At 53.7% G+C, this 22,723-nt stretch overlaps 1 protein-coding gene across 11 annotated transcripts in view; it reads right to left on the bottom strand.

The window, feature by feature from the left end:
• Window positions 1-81: 81 nt before the first annotated feature.
• GDPD5 (glycerophosphodiester phosphodiesterase domain containing 5) overlaps window positions 82-22,723 on the bottom strand; it is a 90,661-nt gene continuing 68,019 nt past the window's right edge. For 8 of the 11 annotated variants that reach the window (XM_044929354.2, XM_044929356.2, XM_044929355.2 and 5 more), the window contains 12 exons: window positions 18,488-18,586; window positions 18,091-18,184; window positions 17,569-17,714; window positions 13,109-13,191; window positions 11,625-11,775; window positions 10,863-11,081; window positions 9,948-10,105; window positions 9,567-9,714; window positions 8,257-8,339; window positions 7,715-7,729; window positions 5,407-5,519; window positions 82-999 (listed from right to left, as the gene is read on the bottom strand). In XM_044929354.2, the coding sequence (XP_044785289.1) occupies window positions 851-999; window positions 5,407-5,519; window positions 7,715-7,729; window positions 8,257-8,339; window positions 9,567-9,714; window positions 9,948-10,105; window positions 10,863-11,081; window positions 11,625-11,775; window positions 13,109-13,191; window positions 17,569-17,714; window positions 18,091-18,184; window positions 18,488-18,586 (1,458 nt within the window). In that variant the 3' untranslated portion in view covers window positions 82-850. The other 3 variants (XM_044929358.2, XM_044929357.2, XM_044929359.2) reach the window with 3 other exon arrangements.

Below are 22,723 nucleotides of genomic sequence, written 5' to 3'. Positions count from 1 at the left end.
TTCCTCAGTCATGGGACCTGAATCCCAAACCCTGCAGGCTCTGTCCCCACCCTCCCACCGATAATTCAGAGATGAGACGTGTCAAGATGGCAGCTTTAATCATCCTGGCCAAGGCCCCTCAGGCTCCCTCCACTGCAGGCCTCCTTGGTCATACACCCACCATCAACCATGCCTGAACACTTTTCCCAGGTGGCCCCTGCTCTTGGCCACTGACGTGGGAACCTGAGGTCATGTCAGTCTGTGGATCTCTCCTGGGTGTGGATCCAGCAGCCCTGAGCCTGCTCTTGCTATCTCCAGCGGCTCCTGGGGGACATGGCCAGCATCAGCGGGAGGCTGGTTGGGGAAGACAAGTGTTCCCGCCACTGGAGCAGGCATTCCTCCTGGGCCGAGCTTCTTTGTGCTTTGAGACTGATGGAAGAGCGGAGGTGCTGGGGCAGAGGCCCAGCCCAGCCCCTTGAGGCAGGAGAATCACTGGGAAGGCGGTTTCCTCACAGCACAGACAGGAGAACAGACACACGTGGGCACACGCAGGCTCCACATCCTCTGCTGCTGCAGGGGGCATGGCACAGCCCAGTGACCCCCCAAAGCTTCCAGGTAAGGATGCAAAGGAGGGCCTCAAGGAGTGGACCAGGCCCTGGGCCCTGGGCCCCAAACTTCCCAGAAAAAGGAGCCCCAGGCCTGCAGGGGCATCTGAGAGGCTAGAGGGGAGCCCCTCCAAGAGAGGCTATGGCTGACAAGGGACCGGAGCCAATGAGGAGCCTGTGGACTTAGCACCCCGAGCATGCTTCTGCCAGTTCTGTGGGCTTCTCTGGTCTCCACACGAGGTACAGCTGGACAGACGGGTCTTCAGCTAACGCCCACTCCGGTCTGTGAGGGTCTTGGCACGGCTGCCGCTCCCTCGTGGGGCCACCGGGGTGGTGGCGCTGTTGGCATACGTGTCATAACTGTTGTCCGAGCACACAGAGAGCTCATCGGAGACCTCCATGCCATCGCTGATCTCTGTTGGGCCACAGGGAGGGAAGATGTGAGTGCAGGGAGGAGAGGGGGCAAATAAAGAGAGCTGGCAGATGCAGTGGGGAGGCGTGGCCTGCAGCAACTCCCGAGCAGGCACTTGGAGGCTGATGCAACCTCAGGTTTCAGGTGTGGTATTGGTGTGTGAGTCTGGCATTCAAGGCCCTTCTCAGTCTCTGCAAACACTCTGATGCACCTCAGTCTCCTCTCCCCTGGAACTCCACCCTCAAGCCACAGAACTACCTGCACCCTCCTGAGCGTGGCACCCGTGTATTTACTCTCCTTGGGGCTTTGCACATATTGGCCTGTCTCCTGGCCACGACCTCCCAACATCACCTCCTTTTCTTAAAATCTGGCTGAATTCTTCTCATTTCTGTTGCTGCCCCCAGGCTGGGAGGGGGCCTCCTCCCCCTGCCCCCTGCTGCTCCCCCTGCTCCATCACCTGCACTGTCCACCTGTGGCCCCCTTCAGCTGGAGCACTTCAAGTACACGGATGAGGTCTGGGCATCGGTGTTCCCAGTGCCTGGTGCAGTGCTGGACGCACAGCAGAGCCTCAGAAAAGGGCTGCTGAGGGGAGCAAAGCCTGCCCAAGGGGACTCCAGGTGCCTGGGTGGGGCTGACGGTCTCTAGAGAGAACTTCTCAACCAGGAATGGGCAGAGGGTAAGACCTGTGGTTGACTCCTCAGGGCCAGCACCTAGAAGGTGCTAAGTGAACGGCCTTTGGCACTGCAGGAGAGGTGAGGGGTGGGGTGCAGAATCTGACAGGCCTAAGTGCTGGCCTCCTGCCTTCCGTTCATTCTACCTACCCCTTCTGGCTTCTCTGAGTCAAGTACAGCCTGAGGAGCCTGAGGATCCCAGATGCCCTGTTCCGGCTCCTCCTTCCAGGAGCTCCTCAGTGTTGCCGAGAGCTGCGGGACACTAGGGTAGGCCCTCCAACCCAGCTCTGGTGCTCAGGAAAGGCTCCCAGGAGGAGGATTTTTGAGTGAGGGTAGGAGGAATAACAGAAATGGTAGAGACCTAACAAAAGCAGAAGATATTAAGAAGAGGTGGCAAGAATACACAGAAGAACTGTACAAAAAAGATCTTCACGACCCAGATAATCATGATGGTGTGATCACTCACCTAGAGCCAGACATCCTGGAATGTGAAGTCAAGTGGGCCTTAGAAAGCATCACTATGAACAAAGCTAGTGGAGGTGATGGAATTCCAGTTGAGCTATTTCAAACCCTGAAAGGTGGTGCTGTGAAAGTGCTGCACTCAATATGCCAGCAAATTTGGAAAACTCAGCAGTGGCCACAGGACTGGAAAAGGTCAGTTTTCATTCCAATCCCAAAGAAAGGCAATGCCAAAGAATGCTCAAACTACCGCACAATTGCATTCATCTCACATGCTAGTAAAGTAATGCTCAAAACTCTGCAAGCCAGGCTTCAGCAGTACGTGAACCATGAACTTCCAGATGTTCAAGCTGGTTTTAGAAAAGGCAGAGGAACCAGAGATCAAATTGCCAACATCCGCTGGATCATGGAAAAAGGAAGAGAGTTCCAGAAAAACATCTATTTCTGCTTTATTGACTATGCCAAAGCCTTTGACTGTGTGGATCACAATAAACTGTGGAAAATTCTGAAAGAGATGGGAATACCAGACCACCTGACCTGCCTCTTGAGAAACCTATATGCAGGTCAGGAAGCAACAGTTAGAACTGGACATGGAATAACAGACTGGTTCCAAATAGGAAAAGGAGTACATCAAGGCTGTATATTGTCACCCTGCTTATTTAACTTCTATGCAGAGTATATCATGAGAAATGCTGGGCTGGAAGAAGTACAAGCTGGAATCAAGATTGCCGGGAGAAATATCAATAACCTCAGATATGCAGATGATACCCCCCTTATGGCAGAAAGTGAAGAGGAACTAAAAAGCCTCTTGATGAAGGTGAAAGAGGAGCGTGAAAAAGTTGGCTTAAAGCTCAACATTCAAAAAACTAAGATCATGGCATCTGGTCCCATCACTTCATGGGAAATAGATGGGGAAACAGTGGAAACAGTGTCAGACTATTTTTTTGGGCTCCAAAATCACTGCAGATGGTGACTGCAGCCATGAAATTAAAAGACACTTACTCCTTGGAAGGAAAGTTATGACCAACCTAGATAGCATATTGAAAAGCAGAGACATTACTTTGCCAACAAAGGTCCATCTAGTCAAGGCTATGGTTTTTCCAGGGGTCATGTATGGATGTGAAAGTTGGACTGTGAAGAAGGCTGAGCACTGAAGAATTGATGCTTTTGAACTGTGGTGTTGGAGAAGACTCTTGAGAGTCCCATGGACTGCAAGGAGATCCAACCAGTCCATCCTAAAGGAGATCAGTCTTGGGTGTTCTTTGGAAGGACTGATGCTAAAGCTGAAACTCCAATACTTTGGCCACCTCATGCGAAGAGCTGACTCATTGGAAAAGACTCTAATGCTGGGAGGGATTGGGGGCAGGAGGAGAAGGGGACGACAGAGGATGAGATGGCTGGATGGCATCACCGACTCAATGGACATGAGTTTGGGTGAACTCTGGGAGCTGGTGATGGACAGGGAGGCCTGGCATGCTGCGATTCATGGGGTTGCAAAGAGTCGGACATGACTGAGCGACTGAACTGAACTGAGGAGGAATCAAGTACCCCAAAGGCAAGAATCTGTATATCCTAAGCACCTTGAGCAGTGCCTGCCATGCCTTGAAAGAAGGATAAATAAAGGAGTGACTGAATGAATGGATGTTCACACAGTTGTTGGAGCCACCCCCACCCCCGCCCATCTAAAACCACAACCACCCTCTCTGGGTCCAGGTTCATTCAAGCAGCATTTACCAAGCACCCCTCTGAGCGAGGCATGGCACTAACCCTCACAAATACTCTGTGAGGGGAACCTAGCCCATTTTACAGATGAGATGTCTGATGCTGAGGTAGGTTAGGTAACATATTCTTGTTCACACAGCTAGGGGCATAAGCTGGGGTTTGAATCCAGGGCCATCTGGCTTGTAATTACCTCTCCCTCTCCCATTTCCATGCCCACGATTCCCATCTGAATTATTGCTTTCCTTGCCTTCAGCTTCCCGTTCTAACTCACCACCCTCCGCACTTGTTAGGGATTTAATTGTGGGGACTTCCCTGGCAGTCCAGTGGTTAGGTCTCCACGCTTCCACTGCAGGGAGGCATGGGTTCAATCCCTGGTCAGGGAACTAAGATCCCATAAGCTGTATGGTGTGCCTCCCCCTCCTCAAAAAAAAGAGGTTGAATTGCGTTCCCCTCAAATTCCTATATTCCTACACTCTGCATGTGACCCTCTTTGGAAATAAGGTCACAGCAGATGTAATTAGTTAAGGTGAGGTCATTAGAGCAGACTGGTGTCCTTGCAAAGAAGAGAGTTCAAACACAGAGATGCATCCGCGAGGCAAGGGGAGAGGCCAGGACCAGATCTTTCCCTCCCAGCCCTGTTGACACCTTGATCATGGACTCAGCATTCTGAACTGTGAGATGATACATCTCGGTTTTTAAGCCGCCCAGTGCGTGGTACTTGGCTACAGCCCTACTGTAACAAAGGCAAACCTATCTGTGACCCTCCTCTGCTTCCAGAACAAAGCCCAAGCTCCTGACCACACACTCAGGCCCAAGTGCCTCACCAGCGCCGCCTTGGGGTGAATCAGCCAGAGGCCCTCCCTTCAAGCCGTGCGGAATGACCTGGAGTTCTTGGTGCCCAGCAAGTAGGCCTTCCTCGCTGCCTCTGAACACATGCTGTTCCTGCCTGGAGTACCCTTCCTTCCTTCTGCTTGCCCAGCCCTCACCTCAAACCCATCACCCAGGCCCCTCCTATCATTCCTTTCCATTTCAACAACATCACTCCGCACAAAGTGGGCCTGAAACCTTCCTCACTGTCCCAGGGAGTGCTGAACCCCTCTCCTCCTTGCATCCCCATCTGTTATATCTAATTCTCCATGGATTTGTTTGTACAGCTGCTTCCTCCTTCAGTCTGGGAATGTCAACAGGCAGCAAGCAGGGGGGGAAATCAACATTTGTGGGGTTCCTGTATGAACCAGGCATATGGCAGGATGGACCTTCAAAGCAGACTCCTCCCCCAACCCCAGCATGTCACCCTAGCCCACCACCCCTGGGGCTGACACTGAGCCACAGAACCTGGAGCTGATGGCTGCAGGTGGAGGGGTGTGTGTGTGTGTGTAGGTGTATCTGTGCTTCCATGTCACAGTGACATGAAACCAGGTGGGTATACATATATCTGTGCCATGTGCCTATCTGTACATGCTGCATGTGACATATATGTATACACACCCGTGTGGACCTGCGGGGTGCAGAGAACAGAGCCCAGAGCCTGTCTCAACCTGTCTGCGGAGTTGCACACCTGAGAAGATGAGCTTCTCCTTCATGATGCTGACGTCCCGGCTGGTCCGGCGCACTGCGGCACTCAGCATGATCTGCTCGGGGTTGTAGCTCCGGATGCCACCCAGGCGCCACCTGCAGAGACGGCCCCATGGGCATCAGGTCCTTCCCCACCCTTCCTTGGAGCAGGGATCATGCCCACTTCCACAGACTCTCTGGAACTGGCCCGAGAGACCAGCAGGAATCTTGTCTGACTGTGTAGATGGGGAATCTGAAGCCCAGAGAAGGGCAGAGCTGGGGCCTGATCAGAGTCTACTGACTCTCAGCCACGGATCTCCAGCCCTCTTACTTCCAGAATGCTACATCCGCTCCCCTTGCCCAGGAGGATGCTTAGGGGTTGGTTAGTTATGTCTCAGGTGCCCCCAATTATACACCTGGCTCTCTTTGGATAGGACAAATTTAGGGGCGCAGGCTTAACAGGCATGCCTGATGACCTGCCCTGGGGTACAAACCAGCCCTGGGGAGTCCCAGCTAATGTCACCTATAGCCCCACCATCAGGACCAGGCTGAGTGAAGCCAGTGAGGAACCCCAGAGAGGAAGTGAAGGAAAGGAAGGAGGAGACGGGAGACAGCGGGGATCTTGTCTTCACGGGGGGATCAGGCAAGGGTGCTGGAGTGACTTGGGGTGGGGCCTACTGCTGCTCCATTCTTACAGCCCTGGAAGAGTTGGGTGCATATCCCCTAACAGGAAGGGGCAGGCTGGAGTGTTATCCCTCTAATGGCTGGGACAAGGTGGGGGCAAAATTAATTGTATGGGTTGAGGTGGGGCTGCATGGGGTGTGCAGGGACCAGGTGGAGCCAGGAGAACTCAGTTTCTTTGGTCTGGCCCAGAGCACAGTTTTGGTTGTTACAGTTCCTCTGAATTAGCCCCAAATCCCTGGCCTCTGAACAGAGATTTTTCCTGAAATCTAAGAGAGGACTCACTGGACCCCCACCCCCACTCAGGGAAGCGGGGATCAGCTTGGAAACAAAACCCAACTCCCCCGGGGCCCTAAGCCCTGCTGGAGTGGGTGGACGGAGCCCAGACTCCACGAGAAATCAATTGTTTCCAGATGGGATCAGCGCAGCCGAAATGGACAGACAGATGGACAGGTAGACAGGTGGATGAAGAGAGCAGACATACACGGGGAAAGCAGGAGGCAGAGGGGAAGGCAGCCTGTGCTCTGGCTGGGCTGGCAGCCCTACACGTGCTCGAGAACAGCAGCAGGGTCTCATTTATCACTGCGTGCCTGGCACCAACCCCCATGCCTGCTGTGTGGTGGGTGCTATAAGAACTATTGAGTGAATGAAGGGAAAAATGAGGCCCCTGGGGAAATGATCTCCCCCAGGGTCTTCTCCTCCATCAGGCCTAGCCTGACCCCCAGGAAGACAATCATGTCGCCCTGACGGTATCGCGAGTGGCCCAGCATGCCCACGGAGCACCCTGGGGCTCCAGGCGGAAGACCCGACTCCTTGCCACAGGCCCAGCACAGCACCAGCCAGCACAGGTGGACATCTGCCAACGGAGAGGATGGTGGAAATCCCAGGTAAACGGCCCTTCTCTGGGCTCAGTCCCACAGTCAGGGAGCCCAGGGCTCCTCCTCCTAGAAGCTGGTCAGTGAAGGTGCCTGACCTAGGAGGCACCTGACCAAGGGGGACTTCTCATCTTGCAAATCAACATTAAACCCAGGAGGGAAGTGTCAGGCCCGGGTCTCTGCAGCGAGGTACATCTAGGACAGGAAGCTCAACCACTGGGGTGTCCTCCCAGGGGAGAGCAGGGAAGACGGTGCATATAGGGGAGAGGGGTAGGGTCAGAGTCAGAGACAGAAAGTCAAAGAGATAAGAGAGAAAGATAAACAGTGAGTGATGGAAAAGGCAAACTGGGAGACAGGAGGGCAACAGGTGGGCAGGGAGAGACAGAACTTGGTAGGCTGTGGTCTGGACGTTGGGAAGGCCTCGCCCAAAGTGTCAGGCTGTGGCAGGAGGCGTGGGGCTCCACAGAGGGAGACACTTTGGTGCTGAGAGAGGCCAGGTCAGCAACCTGCAAGGAAATGTCTGCGGGAGGAAGAGAGAGCAGGGGGACACACATGAAGATAGGGAGAGAGCGGGAGGGCTGCAGGGGAGAGGAGGGGAGGGAGGGAAGGGAGGAGGCTTCAGGCAGGGCCGGGCCTGGGAGGGGGACCTGGGCCTAGGGCTCTGCGAGAGCCAGGCTTTCAGACAGAAGTGGAGAAGGGGGTGGTGAGGAAGAGGGAGAAAGAGGAACAGGAGGAGGAGGACCACACCGGAATTACCTGATCAAGTGATAGCTGTGAGATGCCAAGAGTGCAGCAGAGAGAGGGGAGAGGGGAGAGAGGAGGGCATGCGCCGGATCAGAGCAGTATGGGGCAGAGAGAGAATGTCAGTCAAGAGTAAAACCCCCCAGGGACCAGCCCACTCCCACTGCGACCACCACCCCAGCTGTCATCCTGAAGGGTGGAGGGGAGCTGGCACGGGAGCTGTGGGAACCCAGGCCCTGGGTGATACGGGGGGAGTGGGGAGACCAGCCCAGAGAGGAACTGAAACTCACCAAAGAGTTTACACAGCAAATCTCCCCACCCAGCCTGGCTCTGGGCTCCCTGCTGGGTGCTCATTCCAGAAGCCACTGGGCTCTGGCTGAGGGGGACGGGCTGGAGGCCACTGGGAGGACTCCTTCTCCCCTGAACAGGGTGGTCTGGTCAGGATGTCTGTCTCTCGGCCAAGGGCTCAGGAGGATGGGACCCCACCCTCTGGCTGGGGTGGGGACTGGCCTGTCTTGGGCAGGGAAGACCATGGAAGGCAGTCGGGGCCTACTCACTTCTGGAGTACGAAGATGCCAATGATGAGGGTGAAGGAGATCAGGTCGGCGGTGACCCACATGAGACAGTACTCGTCCGGGGGCTGTGGACAGACGGCCCGTGGCCAGCTTCCAGTCATGCTTGGTCCAGACCAGGGCTCCAGACCAAGGGCCCATGGACAGGAGGACCACGTGTCACTCTCAGAGAGGGGCAGAGGAGGACCTGGAGGGGCTTGGGATCTTGAGATTATGTTTTGTAGCCCTGGGATTTGGGGTGTGTGTGTGTGGGTGTGTAGGATAAAAGAGAGCCATGCAGTAGTCAGAGTAGAGGTGGTGGTGTGTGCTAAACCTAGAGGATTCATGTGCTTAAGGGAGCTTAACGCGAGAGTCAAAATACAAAAGACAAATAGGTGAGTGAGAGGGTGTGATGTGATGAGCAGGTGCACAGGTGAGTGTGGATGGATGTGGCATCATGTGGATGGGAGGGTACGTGTCATTGTAGGCTGTGGAGTGTGGGAGCTTCCCCTCCAGGGGGCCAGAGAGGTGCCTAGGAAGGCAAGCCTGCAGGGCAGCCAGGCCCCACACCCCCGTGATCTCAGGTGAACTGTGGAGGGGCCAGGACGGGCCAGATGCACTTCCTGCTGTTGGTCAGCTCCTGCGGCCTGAAAATTAGTGTACTCATAGCTGCTGCTGCCACCATCAGTTACTCCATCTCATTCCGAGCTGAGCCTTTGGAGATTTTCAAGGACAATGGGCGGGTGGATAAAGACAACCACCCAAAACCTAGATGATTCACTGACACTGGCAATGTCTTAGCCATAATGAGACCCTCCATCTGCCTTTCATGACTTCAGGGAAGTGGCAGTGGGAGCAGTGGATGGAGACCAAGGGCTCCCCAAGACCCCTGGTGACAGAGCTGAGACTAGCACTTGGGCCAGTCTTCAGATGCTCGACCAATTGAAATCTGGTTTCATTGGCTATACTCTCTGAGCAGATTTCAATGTTTCCTATTCTTGCCCTCATGTTGCCCTCTTTTCTCAATTACTTTCTTTCCTTTAAAACAAAATGTAATAATCCTCAAAACCAAAAGAAAACTCAAGTAGTTGTTTATTTCTCTAGGGCTCTTGGTGTTTTTCCCATTTGGCTCAGGCCCAGGTTCCTCCCGCCTCCCAGTATCTCATGACCTTAGGTCAGAAGAATCTTCCTCATGTCCCCCAAAGTGTTCCCTCCACCCCTGACACCTCACCAGAGACAGCCCCAGGTGTAGAGCCTGCTCCTCCCTCCTAGGAGTCACAGGCAGCTCTCGGACCCCCAGTAATCCTCCAACTCACCATGATCCAGAGTGGGGAAGGCACCTGGGACAAGGTGTGGGAGTTGTCGGAGGTGACGGACGGGACCCCTGCACACCACAGCAGGGAGAAGAGCCATGGAGCATTGACCGTGTAGAGGTTCACACTCAGGTTCCAGGATGCATAGTCCCTGTGGGGCAGCGACAGAGGCCGGTCAGCCCTCGGGCCCATGCGGGAAGCCTGTAAAGCTTGGTCCTTCACACCCTCATACCATGCTCACAACTGGTGGAAGGAACCTCTGGTCCCAGAGGGCCAAGCTCACACACAAGCCCAGGTCTGCCTGATGCTCTCCACCTCTCCTCTCTGAGCCCGGAGCCCGCGTGTCCAGTCCTCTGGGTGAGCCTGGCTGGGTAGGGTAGGCACCTGAGCTCCTGGCGGGACACCTGAGTGTAGCGCAGGTTCAGCCGCTGGATGTGGCCTCTCCTCAGGCTGGCGGCCGCCTCCTTGGAGCCTGACATCTGCTGGAAGCCGGGAGCCACCTTTCTCACTAAGGGCCTCTGCCTGTTGGGCAGCCACAGAACCTACAGGCAGGAGAGAGGCAGCCTCTGATTTCTCTTCTATAAATGGGGAACGGTGTCTATCCCTCCGGGAGCACCTGGAGGGGTTAAAAGAGGCGGGACCTGGCACACAGTGAAAGCCTACAGGTAATAAGGTGGTCCTCTGGACCATCTCCAGAGGATGTGGTCCCAGCCAAGGCTAGGAACTGCTCTGGCGACACCTCAGGGAGTTTTCCCTCCAGACCCTAGTCAGGACAAGATCGATAACCCCGCAAACGTCCACTACTCTGCACATGGACCCCAGCGTCTACTGTGCTGCCATAGTTGGTATCAGATTCTTTTGATCCCCAAGTATTACACCCGGAGGATGTGGGCAGCAGTTCACGGGAGTACTGTGTTCCCAAGAACCTGGCCCTGCTCCTGCCCTTTGTATATTTTAAAGGACCTCTTTGTTTCTTTCTCGTCCCCACGGTGACCCTGTCAGGGAGGTGTGGGGCATGCTACCTTCATTTTACTAATGTAGAAACTTGAGGTCTGGAGAGGAGTTTATAGCTGGAACTAAACTCCAGGCAGGCCTGGTCTCCCTGAGGCCAGAACAGGGCTCCGTGGAGCTCCCAGGGGACGGAGGGGCTCCCTAGGGGAGGGGCTCCCTAGGGGAGGGGCTCCCTAGGGGAGGGGCTCCCTAGGGGAGGGGCTCCCTAGGGGAGGGGCTCCCTAGGGGAGGGGCTCCCTAGGGGAGGGGCTCCCTAGGGGAGGGGCTGGGTGCGCTTCAGGGCCTCACCTGGTGCTGGGGGAAGCCTGAGCTCAGAAGGGCCTCCAGCGTGATGTTGAGGAAGTTACTGCGGTAGGGGTGCTCCCGCGGCGGGTCACGCAGGTTGAGCAGCAGCGTGGCATTGCCCTTGGCCAGCTCCAAGAGCTCCACTAGTCTGCAGATGGACTGGTTTTGGGCCTCCCTGTGGTCGGAGGGTGACAGGGAGCTGGCTGTCCAGAACGGGTCCGTCTATCAGAGATAGGGACACACATGGTGGCCTCACCAGTCCTATGGGGCCTCCACATGCCTTCGTGGCAATGGAACTTGGAGACCCCTGAGCTGCCAGTGTCTGCTGGTGTGTGCAAGTCAGGCAAACCGAAGGCTGTGGCCCCGTGGGGACTCTCGATTAACCCAACCTTAACCTCTCTATCCCAGTCTGCTTACCAAAAGAATGATTTTTTTAGAATATTTCCCAGACCGCAGTACGTTTCTCCTTTAGTAGCATTTCAGATGAGAGAACCGACTTTGTTTAGGGTTTTACAGTGTTAACAGCTTTAACTATTACCATCACCATCAGCTTCTTCTGGTAGGGGAGGCAGAACCAGAACGAGCAGTGATAGCCACAATATCTGGGCTGCAGTGGCATGCGCCAAGGAAGCCGCCAACCAGCCTGGCTGTGAGTCAAGGAAGCTGGGCGTGTGAGGGTCGGCTGGGCGGCGGGCGGCCCCCGGTCCTCTCGTGGACTCCCGCCCATGCTTTCCATGCCTAGGACTGGGACAGGTGCTGCCAGACCTTCAGGAACCACTGGCCGGCGTTGAGCCTCTGCAGGATGGTCCAGTTGAGCATGGAGGCGGGCCTGCGGGCGAGCTCCGGAAACTCCTCCTCCACGTTGGTGGTGCGCCGCAGGGTGGCGTCGTGCATGAGGAAGGGCACCCCATCCAGGCTGCGGGAGGGTGGGGCCACGGAGTCACTGCCCACCCGGGTCCCTCACCTGCTCGTCCCACTCTCTCCTACCCACCCACTTACACCAGCCTACCAAGGGGCTCAGGAAGGCTCTGCCCTTCTTTGGCCTCAGGTTTCCCGACTGCACAGGGAAGTCAGTGGACTGAGAGGCGAATCCTTCTGGTTCTGAGGGTCAGACAGGGGTGGGGACGGCTGAGGATGGAGGGCTGGGCCTATTAGCAACCTTGGAAGGCAGATGCTATCTCATTTGATAATGGGGAGACTGAGACTGGAGGCAGAAGTATCTTAACTCGAGGCCTACCAGCCAGTAAGTGGTGGAACCTGGCTTAGAACCCAGTCCACGTGATGCCATGTGAGAAGAGGGAAAATGCAGGCTCCTTTGACAAATTCCATCCCACTATCATCCTGGTCTCCCCCACTGCTGGCCATAAGCCCCATAAGGTGCCTGAGTGTGAAACAGTAAAAGGCACCTGTGCTCCCCTTCCTCAAGACATTTTTCTACCATCTGCTAGGAAGAGTTGATAAACACACAATTCTATAGTGTCTACAATGGGAGTGGTGTCTTCATACTGTGGTACCCTAATTCAATACCCTGCCCCCTCCCCTTCTCAGAGATGTCATCAGATTGGTATGGATTCTTCTTGCCCTTTATATAAATATTAATACATACTTATTTATCTACATGTAGAAAATGTATCAATCAGTTTTATCTGGTCTTTAAAAATATAACTGACATCACAGTGAATGGATCACTCAGGAACCTGCTGACTTCACTCATGAGAGTGTTTGTGCTCCATCTTGCTGAGCCATACAGATCTCATATTTCCATTAAGTGGATCAGTGGCAGGACTCCAGGTCCCTACCTCCACTCTGCTTGAACCAAGAGAGTCTGTTTTGTTCTCTACATCTTTTATATCCTGGAGTATGGCACAAGGGGATTCCCAGGTGGTGCTAGTGGTAAAGCAGCTGCCTGTCAACGCAGAAGACATAAGAAACATGGGCTGGGAAGAGCCCCTGGAGGAGGGCATGGCAACCCACTCCAGTATGCTTGCCTGGAGAATCCCCACAGACAGAGGAGCCTGGCAGGCTACAGTCCATAGGGTTACAGACAGTCAGACACAACTGAAGCAACTTAGTGCACACATGCACAGCACATGTTTCCTTGCACAAACATGGTGCCTGCCCTGCAGCGGGTAACCCAAGCCTCTGCTCTCCCATCCCCAAGACTCTGGGACCAGAGGTTTCTCCAGAGACCTGGATGTGGATGCACTGAGGAGGGGAAGAGGCGCTGTCCTCCCAATCCGCACACCTACCTGATGGTGACATCAGCCTGGAGTCCGTACAGCTTCTGCTCTAGGGCCTTCCTGAAGGACATCAGCGTGTGCTCTGGGGCCAGCTGAGGGGGAAGGTGGTGGTGAGGGGAAAGCCAGGCTTGAACTGGTGTGCCCCTCCCCAGCCAGCAAAAGTCTTCCATGCTGGGAGGCTGGGTAGGCCTGGTTCTAATCCCCCTCCTTCAAGCAGTAGCTGTGGGGCCCTGGGCATCCACACAGCTTCTCTGAAGCTCAGTTTCCTTATCTGTTAAATCATGCCTGTCTCACAGATTTTTTGGGGGGTGGGGAGGAAAGAGAGAAACAGGGGTGGTTAGTGTTGATGAATATAAATGTGGAGGTCAGAGGATATTTTTACAGTCTTCTGCCTCTTTATAGTCTTGGGCTGAGCTGAATGCCGAGTTTCCTCCTCTTTAAACTTGGAGTCCGGGTGGAGATCCCCAAGGGAGAGGAGAGGGTAGATACCATAGCACAGTTTCAGTAGGGTGACCGGTTTCCTCATCTATACAGACGTGAAAACACCATCTCTTAGACTGTTATTAAAAGCCCCAAGCATGTTGCCTGCTATACAGTAAATGCTTAATAAATGACAGCTGTTACCCTATAGAATATACATCAGAAAATCCTAGTCTTAGTCCTGACTCTGTCCCTAACTAGCTTTGTGGCCTTAGGTGCATCTCTTTATCCTCCTATAGGTCTTGTTTTCCCGCGGGTATAAGTACAGTGTTCTCTGAGGGTCCTTCCAGTTGGGGGAATTGGGGTCCTGAGTCTCCCTCCCTAGTTATTTAGTTTGATGATCTTGTCATACCCTTTTCTGCCACTAGGGGTCAGCACCGTACCAAGGGTTGTGCTAGGACCAAGTGCAGCGTAGGATGGAAGACTGGGACGACTTCCGGCAGTGAAGAAGGATGGAAAGTGCTCCCATGGCTCATCCCTTTCTCACCAAGACATGCTCATTCCCATCTTTTCTCCCTGTGGCCATGCTTTTCCCATTTCTCAGCACATAACACACTCCCCTCTTCTGGAAAGCAGCCTGGCGTGGCAAAGGCTTTGGAGCTGAGGTGGAACAATTCTTCCCAGTCACCGACCTGGCCCATCACTTCCCCTTCTGGACCTCAGTTTCTTTAGCTGTAAAATGGGCTAATGTTATCAAGCTCATAGATGAGGTAACAGATGTCAGCAGTCTCTGAAAGGTGTGCTTCTTTCTTCCCCTTTCTACAGGGCAGAGGAGCCTTGGGGGAGGCGCTACCTTGTTTCCCAGTTAAGTGGGCTGCGTAGGAGCCCACAGAGGCACCTGAGGAGAGGTGTAGACTTGGTGGAGTTCCTACTCAATCACTTCCAAATGCCCTGATGCCAGGCCTCCCACAGATGACCACCGGAGGGGTACTGGCAGGAGGCAGACTATGGGTAGACACAAAGAGCACACCAGTGGCTATGGAGACCCAGGGGACAGAGGAAGTGTTTGGGTGGGGCCAAGTCTCTTTTCTGGAGGCTTTTTAAACTCAGGTCTCTCTAGGTTAGGTGCTGACTTCCTGGAGAAAGAGGGTTCCCACTGCCTCAGGCCGAAATGCAGATGGGGTGTATTGTCAGAAATGTGCGAGTGTGGGGTGGTCGTCACAGACTCGTGGTGGACCACTGTGCTTCAGAGGCTCATCTCTGGAGTCAGTCTGACCAAATATTACAGTATGCACACACGCACACAGGGCCCCCCCACAGGAATGACACCCAGATACCATCTCCAAGACAGGGATGAGCACTTGGGCTTACCACACATAGATGTGTGAACCTCCCCCAGGCCGATGTATACAGGTGTAGACACTGATACTCATGCATTCACAGTGACGCAAGAAAGAGTTGTGTCAAGACACCTACACCAGCCCGTTAAGGAGCACCACTAGGATGCAATCAGCCAGATGCACAATGGGGAAATTCTACAGGACAAATGACGCAGTTTCTTCAACAAATAAACATATGGGGAAAAAGGAAAGAAGATTATTATAGACTAAAAGATACTTATGGAGAAGGACACGGCAACCCACTCCAGTATTCTTGCCTGGAGAATCCCACGGACAGAGGAGCCTGATGGATTATAGTCTATAGAGTCACACGACTGAAGCAACTTAGCACAAAAGATACTTAGCTCAGCTGGTAAAGAATCCACCTGCAATGCAGAAAATCCTGGTTTGATTCCTGGGTTAGGAAGATCCCCTGGAGAAGGGAAAGGCTACACACTCCAGTATTCTGACTTGGAGAATTCCATGGACTGTACAGTCCATGGGGTCACAAAGAGTTGGACACGACTGAGCAACCTTCACTTGACTTTCAACTACAAAAACTCAGGTCTCTGAGTTTAGAGACAATAAAGGACATTTTAGAGACAATAAAGGAAAGCTGAGCACTGATTCAGTATTAGATAGTATTAAGGAATGATCATGAATTTGGTTAGGTGTAATAGTGGCATTGTGGTCGTGGTTCCATTTTTAAAGTCTTTATACATTAGAGATACACCCTGAAGTAAGTATCGGTAAAATGATACAGTGTCTGGGATTTGCTTTCAAATATTAAAGTGGAGGGAAGGGAGAGGGGAAAGAAAAATCATGGAAATGGATGAAACAAGAATGGCAAAATATTTATAAGTGGTGAAGGTGGTATTGGATTCATTATACTATTTGTTCCACTTCTGCTAAAAAAAAAAAAAAACCCTGCATAGGGCCATCTTGCTCCTTCCCTTTGCCCCCTCCTTCCTGCCTCAGCACACCCTCTTGTCCTGTGGCCTCCAGAGCAGGTGGGATGATTAATAGGGGCCATGGAAAGAAGAGCAGCTATAAGCTGGGGCCCTGCTTCCTGGAAGGTTGTGCTTCTAATTTATCTTCACAAAAGCCAGCAGCAGGGAGACTTGGAGGGGATCAGCAACGCCCTAAGACACATGGGTGGCATGTGGCAAAACTGGACCCCAAATCCAGATCCCTCTGATGGGAAACGATGGCCTTCCCAGCTGGTTGCCTCCAGGTGCTGGGAGCAAGCAGCACAGGGTGTGATGGGAGGACACCAGGCTCCAACTCAGGGGCACAGGTCGCAGCCTTATCTAGGAAATGGGCACAATAATACCCCCAAATGCAGGGGGTGTGGAGAAGGCAATGGCACCCCACTCCAGTACTTTTGCCTGGAAAATCCCATGGACTGAGGAACCTAGTAGGCTGCAGTCCATGGGGTCGCTAGAGTCGGACACAACTGAGCGACTTCACTTTCACTTTTCACTTTCATGCATTGGAGAAGGAAATGGCAACCCACTCCAGTGTTCTTTGCCTGGAGAATCCCAGGGACGGGGGAGCCTAGTGGGCTGCCGTCTATGGGGTCGCACAGAGTCGGACAGGACTGAAGCGACTTACCAGCAGCAGCAGCATGCAGGGGGTGTAGGACCTTCAGGGTGATTTGCAGCCCTGTCAGACTCGACATCTCCTTTAAATGCTTCCTTTGTGAGGCTCCCTTAACTACCCTGAAATTCAGTAACACGGTGGACCTCCCAAAGACCCTCACAACCAAGAAAAAGCTCTCAAGAGCCCTCAAACGCCCTCTGGTGGTGAGGAGAGGTACTGCCTCTGTTGAGAACCGCATTTCAAGGCTTCCATAGGTCGGGAAACCCAACCTAAGGAAGCAGAAGGGCTTGCCCAAGGAAACAGAAGAGTATAACTCTTACTTTCTGTAAGCCAGACTCATATCTAGGCACATCGCACATGCTAACAGACTCCTGCTCTTCGTGGCCCTATGGTGCAGGCACTCCCATCATCCCGGGGTACTAAATAAGGAAACAGGTACAGTGAAGATGGAATTGGTCCTGACTCCCACAGCTGCCAAGGTGCCTGGAAGCCTGGCTCTGGAGCATACTCACTCCTTTGAAGGGGAGGGCCTACTATGGGATCACAGGGGTGGCAGAGAAGGAGCAGGTGCTGACTTTCATGCCTTCCTCCCCTGTTTCACCCTGGTGCAAATGTTTTCCTTTAACAGTGAGCTTGGGGCCGCACCCAGCTCTCCTGCCCACAGGAGGGTTTTCTTGTTGTTTCATCCCAGCCCTGGGAGCCTGCTCCCCTCCCCACAACCAGCATCTCTCTCTCTCCCTCTCTCTTGGGGCCTTCCACAGCCTCACAGTGTCTTTCCAGGGCTCTCAGGATAAAAGTGAAATCTTTTAAGCAAGCTGCCTTCAGGCTCTTCAGGACTTGATCCCACCCAAACTCTCTGGTCTTTACACCAATCCTTTCCATATACCAGCCCCCGCCCCTACCACACACACATCATCACCAAGAAGGGCTAAAAATCATTGCTATTATTATTATACCCGTTTCCCTGCCAGCTCCTTCCTACAAGGAGATAGGTTTTTGCCTCTCCCTCTGGAATGGCAGCTCTGCCCACCCCTCACCCAGTCTTTAGGGCCCACAAGAGGCACTCACCATGGGGGCCCCACGGTGGCCAATGAGGGCAGGTTTGGGGCCCAGGTCCTTTTTCTCCATGATGCAGGGAGAGGAGATGGTGAGAGGGGCCAGGTAGAGGGCAAACACCACAGTGAAGAAGATTCCGAGAATAGCTATCTGGGAGGCTGCAGACACGGGCACAACCATGAGCCCCAGGCAGCAGGGCAGGGCATGCCAGAGCCCTCCTCCCTCCACTGGTCTGGACCCTGACACTCTGAGAGGGACCCTGCACCAAGAGGACTCCTCATTCTTGCTGCAAAAGTGAACCCAGCCTCTAACTCACACACAGATGTAGAGACACAGAGGAGGAAACATGCAAGGCTGAGGCTGTCACCTCTGTGCAACCTGCAGGCCACTCTGAACCAGGACTCGCCATGCTACGAGCAAGGGCCCCACCGCATCCCCAGGCTGCCCAGGTACAGTCCAGGTTGGGGCAGGGCAAGCTGGCCTTGGTGCCTGGATCACATGGGTGGGGAACAGGTCCTGCCCAGTCATACTTACAGGATCGCTCTGCGCGGGCAAACTGTCCTGCCACAATCCAGGAGAGTGCTGTGATAGCCACCAGGGCCCCCACGTGCAGGAACGGTGCTGTGCCCTTGGGTACAGGAAGGGGCAAGAGAGACTGTTGGCTCCCAGCCGTGCCCAGACCTTCTGGTCACCAGCATCCTCCCGGCCTATCCCTATCCGTGGGGCAGGCAGCTGTCTTTATTTTTCAGAGGACACTGGGAGTCCAGGGACCCTGGGTGCTAGAATCCTCCCTGTCTCTTGAGTTGCTCTGTGATGTGGACCCTTACCCCGCCTTCTGGACTTCAGTCTGGAGGAATGGGAGTGACCTAAAGGTGTTGTCTTGTTCTGAGGGTCCTGGGGAACCAGCAAGTGGGCCCCCACCCCCACTCACCTGCAGGGAGATGAGGAGCACCTCCCACTCGTCCTCCCACAGCTGGGCCACGGCCGACATGGCCACCACGGTGGCCACCAGGATGGCCACCAGCCCGATCTATAGGGGAAGAGCCACCAGACGGTCAGGGGGCGCCAGAGCCTGGACAGCCCAAGGGTCCCCCGTGTGTGGGGGAGGGAGAGCAGAGGTGGAGAGACAAAGGGAGGGGCCGAGACATGGATGGGGAGAGTGGGGCGTGCGAGAGAGGCCGACCTGGCAGGGCAGAGGCAGGTAGATGACAGTGAGAGATGGAGGCAGGAGGAGGCAGGTGGGCGGGCCTGGCAAAGAAGGGAACACAGGAGAAACAGGAGGGTGGAGAGAAGACAGGTGGGCTGGGCTGGGGACATGGCCCCAGGGCTCAGGGTGTGGCGAGGGAAGACACTCAGCAAACGGGGGCCTCCCGGTGCCCAGCAGGTTCCATTCCAGGCCTTGCCCGCCCTCCCAGCCACCTTTCATCCTGTGTGACAGGTGAAGATATCAAGGCTCCCCTGGAGCTCGGGCGAAGGGTGACTTGCCCAGGTCACAAGGCAGGAGGCTGAAGAGCCGGGTTCTGTGTGGGAGCCTGACAGCCAGTCCACCTTCCCCCCGGCCTTCAGGCGGGAGCAAGCAGAGGGGAGGCAGGGGCGGCCCCATGCGCCCTGTCACCAAGGCATGCTCTCAGTCCCAGCCTCTAACGAGTTATGGGAGCTGCCCTCCCAGAGACAGTAAGGAGCGGAGCTCTGACGGAACCCTTGTGGGACAGAAAGCTGCGGGCACAAAGGGATCTGACATGTGTCCTGTAACACAAGATGCTTCCCCACACTAAGCGATGCCTAGCTTCTGGTTATTTAGCCCCCAGGGTCCCTGCCTTGGGTCCTGGATCTACATCTCTGCACCACCAGGCTGGTCTTGTAAAACTCAGGTCATGTCTTCACCCTGAAGCCTTCCACAGCCCCCAGCTCCACAAGGTGCCAGCCAGGACCGCCACCTCTGGTCCTCCTGACTCCCTACTGCCTGCTCCCAGTGGTTCTCTGTGCCAGCAGGGCTCTCGTCCTCTTTCTCTCCCTACAGTGCCTTTTCTGGCAGTGGCAGCAGCATTCCCAGAGCCCTCCAACAACCAAACAGGCTCTAAATTGAGTTTCTGGCTCGTGAGAGCAGAAACGGCAGCTGATCCATCTTCGTTCCCTGCCAGGCAGGGAAGATTCATTCTTGTCTGGGATTAAGGTTTCCTTTGGAGGTTTGTCGTTCTGGCCCATCAGCCTGGAAACAAATGTTCTAATAAGAAGCAGTAATAAGGCTGAAATGGGTAGGAACCCTTATGGACTGTGACAGGCTGGCCCAGAAGACATGGGAATAAGAGATATGAAGGTGCGTGGAGGGCCCAAGTGTGCCCTGGGTCTGTGGGAGGCCCCTTCGCTTTTTCCTCGTGTTTATCCTTGTGAAAGCCCAGTCAGGATGTTATCGTCTTCATTTTACACATAGGAAAATGGGGCTCAGAGAGCATAAGGGTTTGCTTGGTCATGTAGCTTTAAGGGGGCAGAGTCAGAAGCAACCCCCACTTTGCCTGTCTTAGAGGTCAGGCTCTTTCTGGGGACCTGCCCTCACAGTGCAGTGGAGGGAGCCCCGGGGAGCATGCTCTCGACGCGCCCCCACCCCGCCCCCCACAACACGCAGGCTCCCTGCCCCAGCTCCAGGGCACAGCAAGCCTCTCTGGAGGGTCACTCCCTGAGCGTGTGTTGTATTATAGTAGTGAACTGCTAGTGGAAATACTTGTGATAAAACTGATTTCCCAGGATCCTAATGCAATGAAAATTTTTATCCTCTCTGAACTCGGCAGTTGTCATAGTGGCAACCGTTATGCTCCGCAGCATTACTGCAACGGTCAGCGCCTGTGGGATTTCGCCACACACACTGTGTCCTGAAGCCACGGAAACAGCGCTGATTCCTAACAACTAGACTGCTGTTCCTCAAGCCTGACTGCAAAGGATACATCCCACCCAGAAAGTGGGGAAAGCCCAGGGGAAGCCTCAGAGAAAGTGGTCTTTGGTTTTCCATGCCAGAGGCACTGCAGTTCGTGATGACAGTTGGAGGGATGGAGGATACAGGAGTATGTCTGTTCATTCACTGAGCCCTGCCTGGGTGCTGGGACCCGGGAGGAGTTGGAAACCAGCCTTGCCAACATGTTGGCCTCTTGGGAAGGTGATGAGAATCTGGGCTCTGTGTGGTTCAAGCCGCAGATGGTTGGCCCAGGGTTCAGGGACCCACTCATGTCATGTTCCTTGGTGACTGTGCCTAATGGGGGTGGTTACCCTCTCAGAGTGTGTTTCCTGAGCTGCAGACGTGGGGAGAGTGAGCACCTGCCTGAAAGGGGTTTGGAAAGATAAATGAGAACATGCAAGTGAAATGCTTAGCACATGGCACCCGACTCCAGTACTCTTGCCTGGAAAATCCCATGGACGGAGGAGCCTGTAGGCTGCAGTGCATGGGGTCGCTAAGAGTCGGACACGACTGAGCGACTTCACTTTCACTTTTCACCTTCATGCACTGGAGAAGGAAACGGCAACCCACTCCAGTGTTCTTGGCTGGAGAATCCCAGGGACCGGGGAGCCTGGTGGGCTGCCGTCTCTGGGGTCGCACAGAGTTGGACACGACTGAAGTGACTTAGCAGCATGGCTGGCAGCAAAATAGTCAGTGCTTACTAAATGTTGTGTTAGTTGCTCAGACGTGTCCTACTCTTTGCAGACAAATGTTAGTAACATAATTTTTTTAAAGTGGGCATGGGTTTCCCTGGTGGCTCAGTGGTAAGGAATCTGCCCATTGATGTAGGAGATGCAGGAGTCGTGAGTTTGATCCCTGGGTTGGGAAGCTCCCCTGGAGAAGGAAATGGCAACCTACTCCATTATTCTTGGCTGGGAAATCTCATGGACAGAGGAGCCTAGAGGGCTATAGTCCATGGAGTTGCAAAGAGTCTGACACAGCCTAGCACCTAAACAACAATGGCAGCATCAAAAAGAATGAAATAATGCCATTTGAAGCAATACAGATGGACCTAGAGATTGTCAAACTGAGTGGAGTAAGTCAAAGACAAATTTCATATGATACCACTTACATGTGGGATCTAAAAAAAAAATGGTACAAATGAACTTATTTTCAAAATAGAAATAGAGTCACAGATACAGAAAACAAACTTCTGGTTACCAAGGGGGAAAGGGTGTGAGGAATAAATTGGGAGATTGGGGTTGAGATATATATATATATATACACACTACTACATATAAAATAGGTAACTGATAAGAACCTACTGTGTAGCACAGGGAACTATACTCAGTATTCTGTAGTGACCTATGTGGGAAACTATCTAAAAGTAGACATATGTCTAACTGAATCACTTGGCTGCACACCTGAAACTAACGGCATTGCAAATCAACTAAAGAAACTACACCGAGGCACCATTTTCACCCACTGGGAATGGCAAAGTCCAGAAATCCCCGAACACTTTATGGGCAAGGGTGGCTTTATAGGCACAATCATGTATTCCTGCTTGTGCGGGCTCAGTCGTGTCTGACTCTCTGTGACCCCATGGATTGTAGCCCGCCAGGCTCCTCTGTCCATGAGATTTCTCAGGCAAGAATACTGGAGGGGGTTGCCATTTCCACCTCCAGGGGATCTTCCTGACTCAGGGATCGAACCCACATCTCCTGCATAGCAGGTGGGTTCTTTTACTGCTGAATCACTAGGGAAGCCCATGCATAAACTATACTGCAAAAAAAAAAAAGTACCCAAAAAAATGTTAAGATGCAAAATGAGGGTTTAATAGGCTACCACATGTGTTTAAAGAAAAAGGAATGTGTGTGTATGTGTGTGTACATACACACATCTGCATGTGCTTAAAATATCTCTGGAAAGATAATGGGGAGATTTACATTTTGTACTTCTTTTACTAATGGCCAAAAGTTAGTTAAAACAACACCCCCCGACCCCGCCGCCCCGCAAATAAGAATTCCTTAAAATCTTAGAACAAAACCATAGACTCTTGCAAACAGAGAGGTAGAATTTCCAGCCCCTACTTGACTACTGAGCCCCAGGGAGCTCCTTCCCTCCTGGTGCAGTGGATCCAACTAAGCATCAGCTGGAAGGACGTTCCTCATGCTGAGATCTCTTGGGAGGGATCAGAGGGGAGAGGAAGGCAGGGCTGGGCACCCTGGGAGCTGGCACCGG

Source organism: Bubalus bubalis, chromosome 16 (assembly GCF_019923935.1).
Source record: "Bubalus bubalis isolate 160015118507 breed Murrah chromosome 16, NDDB_SH_1, whole genome shotgun sequence".
Classification (NCBI taxonomy): domain Eukaryota; kingdom Metazoa; phylum Chordata; class Mammalia; order Artiodactyla; family Bovidae; genus Bubalus; species Bubalus bubalis.
The sequence above is the reverse complement of the archived record's forward strand: the minus strand, read 5'-3'. Positions and strand labels throughout refer to the sequence as shown.